The sequence below is a fragment of the Ciona robusta genome, chromosome 3 (assembly GCF_009617815.1).
Source record: "Ciona robusta chromosome 3, ASM961781v2".
Lineage (NCBI taxonomy): Eukaryota > Metazoa > Chordata > Ascidiacea > Phlebobranchia > Cionidae > Ciona > Ciona robusta.
This window is the reverse complement of record NC_143237.1, coordinates 406,922-419,656: the sequence shown is the minus strand read 5'-3', so window position 1 is coordinate 419,656 and position 12,735 is coordinate 406,922. Positions and strand designations below refer to the sequence as shown.

At 38.3% G+C, this 12,735-nt stretch overlaps 2 protein-coding genes and 1 long non-coding RNA gene across 3 annotated transcripts; 1 reads left to right on the top strand and 2 right to left on the bottom strand.

Moving 5' to 3' along the window:
- Positions 1-110: 110 nt before the first annotated feature.
- On the bottom strand, positions 111-4,587 carry LOC149737376 (pyrroline-5-carboxylate reductase 1, mitochondrial-like). Its single transcript, XM_089875307.1, has 8 exons — positions 4,145-4,587; positions 3,859-3,929; positions 3,277-3,456; positions 2,365-2,449; positions 1,827-1,954; positions 1,421-1,513; positions 1,040-1,203; positions 111-508 (listed from the first exon to the last, which is right to left on the bottom strand). Exons 1-8 carry the CDS (start codon positions 4,251-4,253, stop codon positions 382-384), a joined length of 957 nt encoding a protein of 318 aa, XP_089731433.1. The 5' UTR covers positions 4,254-4,587; the 3' UTR covers positions 111-381.
- Positions 4,588-4,629: 42 nt separating this feature from the next.
- On the top strand, positions 4,630-6,236 carry LOC149737375 (uncharacterized). The gene is made up of 3 exons (XR_016384682.1): positions 4,630-4,863; positions 5,083-5,173; positions 5,970-6,236. It is a non-coding gene; the product is annotated as an uncharacterized LOC149737375 (long non-coding RNA).
- Positions 4,961-11,857, bottom strand: LOC149737374 (cholinesterase-like). Its single transcript, XM_089875301.1, has 10 exons — positions 11,463-11,857; positions 10,990-11,110; positions 10,145-10,349; positions 9,205-9,335; positions 8,637-8,836; positions 8,093-8,351; positions 7,447-7,607; positions 6,568-6,735; positions 6,046-6,187; positions 4,961-5,779 (listed from the first exon to the last, which is right to left on the bottom strand). The coding sequence occupies exons 1-10, from the start codon at positions 11,735-11,737 to the stop codon at positions 5,474-5,476; spliced, it is 1,968 nt and encodes a 655-aa protein (XP_089731427.1). The 5' UTR covers positions 11,738-11,857; the 3' UTR covers positions 4,961-5,473.
- Between the last annotated feature and the right edge of the window lie 878 nt (positions 11,858-12,735).

Sequence of the window (12,735 nt, the reverse complement as noted above, 5' to 3'; positions counted from 1 at the left end):
GCATGGTGGGGCATTGACAGTCGTTATAACACGGGTGTTCTGTTTCATACACCTCTTGCCTGCTTACGAGTTACCTCGTATCACTTTTTGCAGGTTAACAAAACAAGGGACAACATTTAACGTTTTTATTAATCACGGTAGCAACGTTTTGTTACAAATCTAGTATGAAAGTAAATTGCACCAGAAAGTTGAATGTGTTAGCAGGTCTTTATAAGACACAATGGATAAAGAAGCATCACCAATGGTTCAGTCAGTCATGGAAATGTATGCTGAGTGTATGTTAACTCTGCTTCACCAAAACTACTAAAAGCAGCGCAAATAATGAGTCTAACAAAATAATGGCACTTTGTTTGGTTGGTTTGTGTGTTGACAGCTACGGAGTTAACCGCTTTCACGTTTTAATATTCCATTTTGTTCCAAGAAATCTTTGAGATGCATCCCTTCACGAATACTCCTCTTTATGGACTCTTGGTCCGTCTCCTCTTCCGATCCTTGAACCTGTAGTTCTCTGAGGAAACAAACATGTTTATTTAACATCTAGAAGATTAGTTCCTAACCAACGAATATAGAATTGTTCCTCTTTTGATCCATGGACCTTTTGTCTATGTGTCTCTAAACATGTTCAACTAGAATCTACGAGTTAAGTGTCCCTAATATAGAATTGTTCACGATTGACTAAATTGTTGCCAGTTTTTGGAGCCTACTATTTTGATAGTAGAATAAACATCCGGAAGAGTTAAAATTTACTTAAATAATATAGAATAGCAGTCGTTGAGTCAATTACTGTGTGTTTTTACAGCCAATTACGGGCTGATTGTTTTTATGTATGGCGGATCATTTAAACAACCCATTAGTGACCACTGGGTTGGAGCAAGTGTGTTGCCCAAAGACACATACGCCCACAATGGTAGCAGCATCAAACCCATAGGGTATAAGAACAAGCTGCCTTATGGACTAGAGGTGGCATCCTAACCACTGTGCTATCGTGCTGCCATTAATAAATAATATAATGATCATAAAACATAATATTCATCCACACCTGGTTCTACAACATGAAGCTTCCACGGCATCAATCAACAAACTTCTGAAACCTCCTTTCTCCAAATGATGGAGAGCATAAATGGTGGCCCCTTCAGGGGAGCATATGGCGTCTTTAAGTTCACCTGGGTGTTTGCCTGTATCGAGTAACATTCTACCAGCTCCCTGCAGAAGGGCACGAGGTGTATGAAACAGAACAACTGTGGTATAATGACTGTGGTTGCCCCGCCATGCGAGGATAAATAAGTTACTTACGCGGTAACTCTTAAGCTGGCACAAAGTGTATAAAACAGAAGGACCATGATATAACGACTGTCGTTTTCCAGGCACGCAATGCAAGAATAAATGAGTTACACACATTCAATACAATACATGAACTTACAATCAGTGATTGAGCACCAAGACGTAACGCCAAACCCCTTGGAAGTCCCATCTTAACAGCCCCATCAGAAAGTGCTTCAATAGCCTCGAAAGCCTAGAATGGAACAATTTATGTTTTAAATACAAACATAGACTTTATTTAACACACATATTTAACACCTTTAAAAATGTATGCACAGTTTTTTAACATATATCGGTAATAGATTAAATAATTATACAGATGAATATGACACACATATAATACTAAAAAGTATAAGTATACAGTTTATTTAACAGACATACGATGCTCATTTCTTAAATAGGTAAACAATAATTGTGTTTACATACCGGTACTTATACTTTAATACTATTTAATTTAACATACATATACTGACAATGACTTGATTATACACAGTTTATTAACATACGTATGCAGGTCCTGACCCACTGAGACCAGTCACAGCATCAATATGAGCTTCCTCCACCTCTTCTACCGTTCCAACTCGTCCAAATATTTGTTCAACAACCTGACAATCTTCATCAGTTGCGTTCTTACCTGGGGTATATTAGTGGCTGAGTTAAAAGTCGGTGCAATTAAAAATGTCTGTTAATTAGTATCTAACAATGTTTTACAGGTGCGAGGCTTGTCGCTGCTACCATTGCGATTGTTTAACGATAATTTCTCCAACCCAGTGGTCACTAATAAAGACCCAAGGTGTATGAAACAGAACACCCGTGGTATAACAACTGTCGTTTCTGACATGCTCTCCATCATTTGGAGAATAAATAAGTTACATACAAGGTAACTCATAGGCGAGCACATTATGCATGAAACAGAACACCCGAGTAATAACGACTTTATTTTCTAGCACAACATTGAACAAGGACATTCCAGGAAACACCAGCCACTCATCTAACACAACAAAAATACCACTTATTTACTAGCATACCATAACATGTACACACCTGTAGCGTACACAGTTGCCCCTTCCGTTACCGCACAACATGTGTTTGTCATTCCCCGCATTACTTTGGCATCTGCTTGAAGTTTCTGTCAAAAACAAATTAGCTTCTCCAATTAGATGAATCTAAAAGCAATGTTATTAACCATAGCTCTACTACTACGTGAATGAAAAGGTATATGGCAACAAAACTACTAGAAATTCACTATGACTGCCAAAACAAAACTGAATGAATTTCATTGTGGGACGAGCAGCGATAGTCCTATAACACGGGTGTCCTATTTCATACACCTCGTGCCCGCCAATAAGTTACCACGTAGTATGTAACTTATTTATCTACGCATGATGATTGACAAGCAATGGCAATTGTTATAACATTGGTGTTCTGTTTCATACACCTCGTGCCCGCTTGCAAGTTACAATATATCCTTAGCTATGAACTAAGATACCAATGCAGTAAAATGTGTAAAGTTAAAAGTTTATATTTATTAACATGCGATAAATATGACATCTCCTATTCTACTATGACACTGGAGAAGCTACTTTGCTTTAGCAGCGTAACTTCGACCAAAACCCAAAATAACAGGCAAGTCAGAGTAAACACGGTTATGTGTCTTCTTATCCTTGGTAATTACACCAAACTCCTGCTAGAACTTACAAAGGCATAAACGCACAGGTGACACTTCCACACTGATTAGAGTACTTTAAATGTAATACCTATTTTTTATTTTATAAAAAGAAAAAAATCCGGCCATACATGAAGAAATAATGTTTAAACATACAATTCTTATCAATTGCTTGTTATTGGTTATGTTTACTATGTACAAATTCCCCGGGGTAACTTGGCTACCCTGCCACCCCAGGTTCGGCGCCTTGTGCCCACTTTCAACACAAACCCCCAAATAAAATTCTCCACCTTTTCTATTGAAGCAATATTTACACCAGCGGCAAACGAAACAACCAAATGGTCTTTAGTGATGAAGGAATGTAGTTCATCCAACACAAATGGAATGATCTTTGGTTTTACTGCGAGAACAAGCAGTTTGCTTTCTTGCACCGTCACTTTGTTATCTTTTGTGAACTTGACTCCAAGTTGCTGCAGAAGTAATTTATAAAATTAACAGCGTTAAAAGATAATGACAACAGACCAAATGTTGGGGTGATGTGCCAACTTTGGCTTAAATCCCAGGTCCCATGACATGCCTCACTGTAGGACCTCACCCATATAGAATAGAATGTGCATATACAATGTTGGGTAATGGACCAACTCTGGCCTAAATCCCAGGTCCCATGGCGTGCCTCACTGTAGGACCTCACCCATATAGAATAGAATGTGCATATACAATGTTGGGGTAATGGACCAACTCTGGCCTAAATCCCAGGTCACATGACATGCCTCGCTGTAGAACCTCACCCATATAGAATAGAAACGATTACTTAACAATATTTTTTGTTGTCCTGAAATTCTTATATATATAAATGTATTGTACAAACTAACTTTAATTTCTTTAACTGTGGCTTTTTTGGTTTCTGGTGTGCTGGCTATGATCTGGCTTGCACGGATTGCACCTGTTGATTAAACAGGGACTTAAATTTGTATTTAAAGCAAGTACATTATATCGTACATAATATGCCAAAACCAACAAAATCAGCTTTTTACATTAGCGAAAATCAAATAAGTTTAAAAAATGGAAAATTACAACAAAACTTTTTTTTGAATCATGCTACGCATAAAACTTAAAATGTCAAATAAAAGCATGTTATATATAATATATGTTTCATACCCGATCGAACCAAGCCTTTAGCCACGTATAACGCAAGATTGCCCGAGCCAATAAATCCAATGTGCATGTCGATCGCTTTCAGTAAAATCGAGACACCTTTAGAATTCATAAACTTAACGTAACGATTAAATATATAAGAATATGTTTAAATGATAGTACTTATGTGTGTTTCACTGCGTTTCAAGTAGGTTAGTGCAGAAGCATCTAATGTTATAATAAAAAAACTGCTTCTTCGTAACTGTAATAAATTGCGTGAAACCCTGATCTAGGACGATTCTCGTAACGAAATAACAGTCAGGGTCAAGTCCTGGCTTAGTAGTAAAACTAAATAAAACTCGTAGTTGGCAAATCTGTGCGAATTAATTAGTAGGGCAGTTCTGTTTTTCACTAAATCCCTACAGAAAGAGAAAATAGAATAACATGCGAACGGTTTGCCCGCATTTCAACTCTCGCATGTTGTGTTCAAATTCGCCGGTTAAAATACGAGACGCTTGAATAAAAGCTGACGAATTGTTGCACCAGCTGGTTGGTATGACGTAGCACATCACGTGGTTGGCATGCTCTCGCCGCGTGATATGAATAAATGAAACTTATTTATCCTCGTGTGAAAGGGAAACGACATTGGTTTTAATACGGTCGTTCTGTTTCATGCTTACAAGTTACCACCTATCTAACTTTGTGGGTGTAAAATGATGTCATATGATCCCGCATACGTACAGGTATATTAGAAATACATTAGCACGCATGTTTACATACACCAAATAAATTAAATTGTTTTCATCCCTTTGATGGACTATGAATTTAACAGCACATATAAGCTATATATGCTTTATAGGACAAAGAATAAATTTATTCAAATTTGTTTATTGAACACAGCCGTTTGTATATATAGAAACTTTGGATTTTTAGTACAGATTGCATTGATAACTTTTTTACAGGTGATTATACGATGACAAATTGGAAAGAAAGGTCGGCACAAGTGAAGAATCTTGCAGTTGTTACAGATTAGGCTGATGGAAAGTGTTAGAGGTTGGTAGCAAATCCATCTACGGTGTTTATATGCGGTTACTAAATATATAGTAGGCCGGGAGAAGACGGTACACCTTTAGCACATAATACTCAAATATCCTGATCGTGTTTTAAACAATTAACAACGGTCTATGGGAGTCGTGAGGGTACGGTTTTATAATTCTTTGAATGTTTTTTGTTTACTACCAAATGGGACGAGAACATGAAGTAAAAAAGGTGTCCCATCTCCCCCACTCTACTATACGTTTAGCGGTTAGCAGAAAACGTATAGGGGGATTCTTCACAAACACCGAAAACTTTTTACATCAAATGAATAGCAAACGCAGCTACAACGGCCGCTGTTAAAACGCGTAAGTTCCCACATAGTGTGCAAGCTGCATCCGTGGTGGTTGATTGTGTCGCTTCAAGTGTTGTGGTCGTTGGTAGTTTACTTGTCGTTGAGACATGTGTAGTTTGTGTTGTGGCCATTTCCCCAGACCCTTCGGATCCCGTTATATTCGCGTAATACCCTGTAAAATCCCAGAAATCGCAATAATCCTGTCTATAATTGTACTCTGGTTGCGGCAGTGGCGCCTCGATGCGCATGTCGACCCACGTTAAGCTGTTCTGTTCATCAAAAGAATTAATTTGACATAATATTGTTATTATATTATACTGTTAGGTATAAGATGGATAATATAACACATAATGCAGCCTTTCATATTTCTTATATTTTTAACAATTAACAACGTTTTTTTAGAGTTGTAAAGATACCGTTATATAAATCTGTAAATATTATTTTTTAACTACCAAACAGGGACGGTGAAAAAGAACAACACGTCCCATTTTACCTTAACCTATTGAACCATCTTACCCCAACCTACTAAATTTACCTCACTGGCTGAATATTGGTATTTCGGCCAATCAGCATACGCATCATTCACCCCGTTCGAAGGTACGCCATTATGTGCAAAATTGCCCCAAAACTCTTGGAAGATGCTGCTTGCTATGGTGTCGTTGTCGGTAAATGTCATTCTGCATGCAAATAATGAAGTCTATAAATAAACGCATAAAGATAACCAAACACGTTTGTGACGTGCTCCTTTGAATGAAGTAATATATCAACTTGTTTATCATCGCATAACGGGAACTTCAGTCGTTATAACACGGATGTTCTGTTTCATACACCTCGTGCCCGCTTCCAAGTTACCACGAATGTAATTTTGTGCTGTTTTTCTGTATGACCGACAACTTAGAGAACTCATTTGTGACCATCACTGATATGGGTTTGGGCAATTGCCATTACGTGTCTGTTCTCTTTCATAGACGAAATTTCGACTCGAATCTTTGGACTACACTCATGCAGTCGCTGTAACCACAGTCCTATGGTGCCAAACATTTTAATTAAAACCTACCCGAAGCTCGGACCGGATCCGAACACGAACACGACCTCGGATCCATGGAACGAAGTCCCGCAAACTCCATCTAAGTTTTGTCGTACAGCATAACAGCCAGGGCCACCATTAGGGTACGAGTTGTCGTATAAGTAGATTTCCTTTCCCCTGCTACTGTTTGAAGCAAACCTGAAAACAAATATTGAACAAGTGAAAAAATCCCGCACTTACAAAGTCAAATACGTGGTAAATCGGAAACGGGTACGAGGTGTATGAAACAGAACTCCCGTGTTATAACGACTGTCGTTAATTTCCCGCCATGCGAGGATAAATATGTTATACTTTCATTAGTATGAAGTAAGACATATACTGTTCGTACATAAACCACATACAGTATTTCCTAATCGTGTTTTAACAATTAACAACGCTCTTTTGGAGTCGTAAAAATCTACGGTTGTATAATTATGTAAATATTCTTTATTTTATAATAAACGAGAATAAAACATAGACCATCTTACCCTAATCTTCTATAAATATTACAAACGTCCAACAAACAATTAGAACAAACAGTCAGTGCAACAAAATACGTAACTGACAAAAATCAAGGCTGAAGAATTATAGATGTCATATACAGGCTATTAGTAAAGGGGTAAGAAGGAACACCTTATCGTACTAATTTCTCGTGGCAGCTGGTACTAAACAAAGAACATTTACAGAATTATAAAACCGTATCCTAACGACTCCGATAGACCGTTGTTAAATGTTTAAATTCCGATCATGATATTTAGATATTATGTGGTAAAGGTGTCCCGTTTTCCCCTACTCTACTATATATATTTTTTCCTAAATATCACCAGTCTGTGCAAAACACAATAACATTTTATCTTCTTTCACACCAACCTTGCTAGAGCCCTAGATGGGCACGTAAAGAACATGTCGGTGAGTTCCACCCCAAGCACTTGCGTGTAATCGGTTGTTTGGGAGGGGTTGCTGACCAATTGTTCATACTTCGTATTCACCATTTCCCCAATCTCTTTCCCAAGCATGTATTTGTTGAAGTCCTATATCACAGGGCAAAGTAAGTATAAGCTGAGATATAAGGATAAGCGTCATTGATTTATAATGTATATTAGGTTGGGGTAAGATCGTTCTTGTTTTCATTCTCTTTTATTGCCACATAGGTAGTGAACAAATATAGTTACGTAACCGTATCCTCACGACTCCCATAGACCGTTGTTATTTGTTTAAAACACGATCAGGATATTTGAGTATTACGTGGCAAAAGGTGTCCCGTCTTCCCCAGTACTATGCTGTAGTAGGTTGGGGCAAGATGGTAGAGTTTATCGTCCCATATGGTTGTAAACAAAGATTATTTACAGATAGATATAACCGTACCCCTGCGACTCTAAAATAGCGTTGTCCATAGTAAAAACAAATAGTTAGGAAGTCTAGGGGATTTTGTGCTACCGGCACACCCATCTTACCCCACAGCGTACACTTCAGTATACTACAGTACTATACGTTTCATCTGAATTACAAATCTTACTTCAAACTCCACTTTTCCTATATTGGTATTATTGAAGATTGCAACCACGTACGGGTAAAGTTCTTCCGTGTTTGTTCCTATAATAAAGTTCTTCTCTGGCCACTTTCCCTCTTGTATAAGCTGCAATGGTTGGTCCGTGAACTCATGGCCATCTATTACAGGCCGGTATGGTTCAATCGCGTTGAAAATCTCAGCGTTACGAAGCGCGGACTTTCTTACTTGTCCCAAAGCATTGACGAGGATTGTTGGGTCTGTTTCCCTTGTTTGTAAAACATGATGCAGTTTAAAAACCTAGTGGCCGCTAATGGGTTGTCTATAAATTGTCAAACATCCAAAAAAACACTCACAAAATTACAGAAGTAGTAACTTCTTAGCAGGCACGAGGTGAATGAAACAGAACAGTCGTGTTATAACGACTATCGTTTTCCCGCCACACCAGGGTAAACAAGTTACATAAATTAGTTCATCTCAGGTCCCATAAAAGCCCCGCTGTATGACTTCACCCATACTAATTTTACAATAGAAAGCAAATCGTTACACTTACATAAGGCAGGTAAGGTTCTTGGTGCAGTTGATTGCTTCCATTAAATACTCAGTGACCCGATATGAATCTACTGTTGTGGAATATTTAAACACCGACGGGTTGCTTTGCATGATAGCTTGGTGAAACAGAGGTTCGCTTGTACTTGATACCAAGTGAAACATAATGGCTTGAGCTCCTGCACTGTTGCCGAACAGTGTTATCTGTAGAAAGATGTTGTAGGTTGGGGTAAGATTGTACACGCTTTAATGGGGTAAGATGGTACATGCTTTAATGGGGTAAGATGGTCCATGTTTTAATGGGGTAAGATGGTCCATGTTTTAATTGGGAAAGATGGTCCCTGTTTTCTTTCTCTATTATCGTCCCATTTAATAGTAAACAAAGAGTATTTACAGAATTATCTAACCGTTTCCTCACGGCTCTAAAATGGCGTTATTAATTGTTGAAAACTCGATCAGGAAATATGGGATAATAGGTAACGGTATCCATCTTATCGAGACCATTTTTTATAAAAGATGTTATGCAAGGCTTATTCTGAGTTTAGTATATCTTCAATAGTTCTTTACTTTACCTTATCTTTGTCCCCACCAAACTTATGTATGTTTTCCTGCACCCATCTCATAGCAAACTGTTGGTCCTTCAATCCCTGGTTTCCTCCCAACTCCACATCACCTTGCTTGTATGCAAGGAATCCTAATGCACCTTTACGAACAATTGGGATTGGTTTTATTAATAATACGGTGGGGGAAATGGGACACCTTTAGCACATAATATTCCAATATCCTGATCATGTTTTAAACAAATAACAACGGTCTATATGGGAGTCGTAAGAATACGGTTTTATAATTCTTTGAATGTTTTTTGTTTACTACTAAATGGGACGAGAAAATACAATGAAAAGGTGTCCCGTCTTCCCCACCCTACTGTACATAGGTCAGGGTTAGAAGTAGTCTTACCGGGTGGCAGACGAAACAGAGGTACTAAAATAAGAATTTCATTATGTCGGATAGCAGAAGTAAATTAATACAGGGTATTTTATCCAGAATATTTGTTGTTTACATAATATTACTGTGGGGTAATATGGGTACCGGTATATAGCATATATTATCCCATACTTCCTAATCGTGTTTTTAACAATTAACAACGGTCCTTTAGAGTTGCGGGGCAACGGTTATATAATTCTGTAAATATTCTTTGTTTACTACGAAGTGGGACGATATAAGAGAATGAAAACATGTCCCATATTACCCCAACCTACTATATATATGTATCGCACGTTCGTAAAATTACAAATATAGTAAAATGGGGAAAGGAGGAACACTTATTGTCCCGTTCATTCTTTTTTCTCGTCACGTTTGGTAAAAAACAATTTAAAGAATCATAAAACCGTGTCCTCACGACTCCCATAGACCGTTGTTGGTTGTTTAAAACATAATCAGGATATTTGGATATTATGTGCCGTACGTATTAACACACATACCCTACTATATGTGTTAATTAATGAAATTTACCTAATCTATAGTTAATAGTCACAACAACAGTATTCGTTGCATTGCAAAGCCACCGCCCATCTTCCAAGTAACTTGTGCCCGAGTCGGCGAAGAAAAATCCTCCGTGAATATAAAATAAAACTGGCAGAAGGTTTGAGGGTTTTGTATCGGCAAGATTGAACGCAGAGGGAACGTCTATGTCCAACACGAGACAATCTTCGTTCAGCTGTAATATATAGATGGCACGTATGTAACTTATGTGGCCGGGGCAACAACAGTCGTTATAACATGGGTGTTCTTTTTCATACACCTCGTGCCCGCTTACGAGTTACCACGTATGTAACTTATTTATCCTCGCCTGGCGTCGCAACGACGCAGTCGTTATAACACGGGTGTTCTGTTTCATACACCTTGTGCCAGCTTACAAGTTACCACATATGTAACTTATTTATCCTTGCATGGCGGGGCAAACGACAGTCGTTATAACACAGGTGTTCTGTTTCATACACCTCGTGCCTGCTTACAAGTTACAACGTATGTAACTTATTTATCTTCACGTGACGGGACAACGACAGTCGTTATAAAGGTGGCTGTACACAGTATCCGGGATTCGTCCGTTTTGTCTGTTTTGTCCGGATTTCGCTGCTGCATGCGAAACTCGGTAATGGGTTTGCATACGACTTCGCAGGCGAATTCGCTTGCCGGATACTGTGTACAGCCACCTTAACACGGGTGTTCTGTTTCATACATCTTATGCCAGCTTACAAGTTATCAATCATGTTACTTATGGGGGATTATTATTTTGGCGATTTCCTGTTAAAAAATGAAAAGGAACTATTGTATATATCAGCAGCCATGTATGTTACATTTGTTGCGCATTCTCCATGGTCGCACTCGTAATAGATCTGCTGGCAAGCAAGTTGGTTTGACACAGAAGCGTTAAGCGTTCCTGATGGATAAGCCTCTGCTGACTCTGGAGGCATGAATCTGTATAACATGATTTAAATGTAACTTATTTATCCTCGCACGGCGGGGTAACGACAGTCGTTATAACACGGGTGTTATGTTTTATACACCTCGTGCCCGCTTACAAGTTACTACGTATGTAACTTTTCATGTGACAGTTTAGACAAGCTATGGCATCATCATTGGGTTTGTCGTAATAAGTGTTTTGCCCGAAGACACATACACCCGCAATGGTATAGCAGCCTCCTCTAGGCTAGTGCGGGCGCGCTACCTACTATGCCAACCCCCTATAGCAAAGCTGCATATTTTAGCAGTAAACGCTAAACTAAATCGTTGTATTTTTTCTACATAAATATTTTTAATATAAGCACACCTTAGCGGGCCTGTTGGGGGTGCTGCATACGGAATGTTGTAAAACGAATGCGACTCTTCATGGTCTTTCCCTATGATGGTGCCGTTGGCAAGTGTTACTTCAGGATATGTAGCTGTGTCGTATTGAGTCGGCGTCTTTATGGGCTTGGGGTTTCTTTCTATGTTGTTGCTCGGGAGAGGAAAGTTCTCGAAGACCAACCGCTGAACTTCCTCCACACAAATAACTTGTGCTACTTGTATGCACAACAGGTGACTTATTATTACATAAAGCTGCATGCCTGTCCTCCCTTAATTTTTCAGTTTACAGATTCTTGTTTTTGCTAAAAGCTATTTACAATAGAATGCTAAATAAAATACTTGTGCAAACGCGCTAACATTTTGAACAGACGTAAAGGTTTTGGGAAGAGTACGATACACCATTTCATTCTGTTTCTCGGCTTATTTAGTGGTAAACAAAAAATATTCAAAGAATTATAAAACTGCATTTTCGCAACTATTATAGAACGATCAGGATTTTTAGATATTTTAAACTGTACCGTACTCTTCCCAAACCCTATATACGTCTGCGGCCAAAAACTGCCTGATAAAGTTACTTCTAAAGCTTACAGGCTATAACATGGCAAAACGAAAGAAAACCTTAAATTTCACTATCGCTTTTTAGGAATGTTTGCAAATGGTGATTTCTTTGGATCGGTAACAGTTTTACAATGACTTTCCCTTTAATCGAAGTGTTATGCTTGCTGCAAGCACCAAGCAACTAACCATGCGCTTACGTTACCGGGATACCATAATGTCCGTCAAGGAATGATGAAGCAATTAATGTTTAGAATCTTGTGCCAATATTTGAGCGCTTAAAACCCCTACGTGGGTTACGGTTACTGGTTGTTGAAATGTTTGGCTACAACTAATTAATCATGATGAAACTTTATCTCCGGGGTTGTTCAAATGTTGGCTGCCTTTACTTAACTTTGAAGTTTTGATCCAAACTGCTAAGTTGTTTAAATAAAAGGTTTATTACGTTACTTTATTTGTGGGGTGTAACAGTCACCTCTTTCACCGAATTAGGTTTTTACTTCGTTTGTTTTACCGTTATATATTCCCGCCTTTAAGCTTTTGTATGCGTATTCTGTATTTTTTATCGTTGTAACTTCCCCTAAAAGAAATAAAATAAAGTAATTCGTTCAGTTAGGTTTATAGTTGCAAATGCTAATTAATGTATATACGGCTTAAACGAGAAGAACTGAGTATTCCCCAATGAGTTAATTAATCTTAAC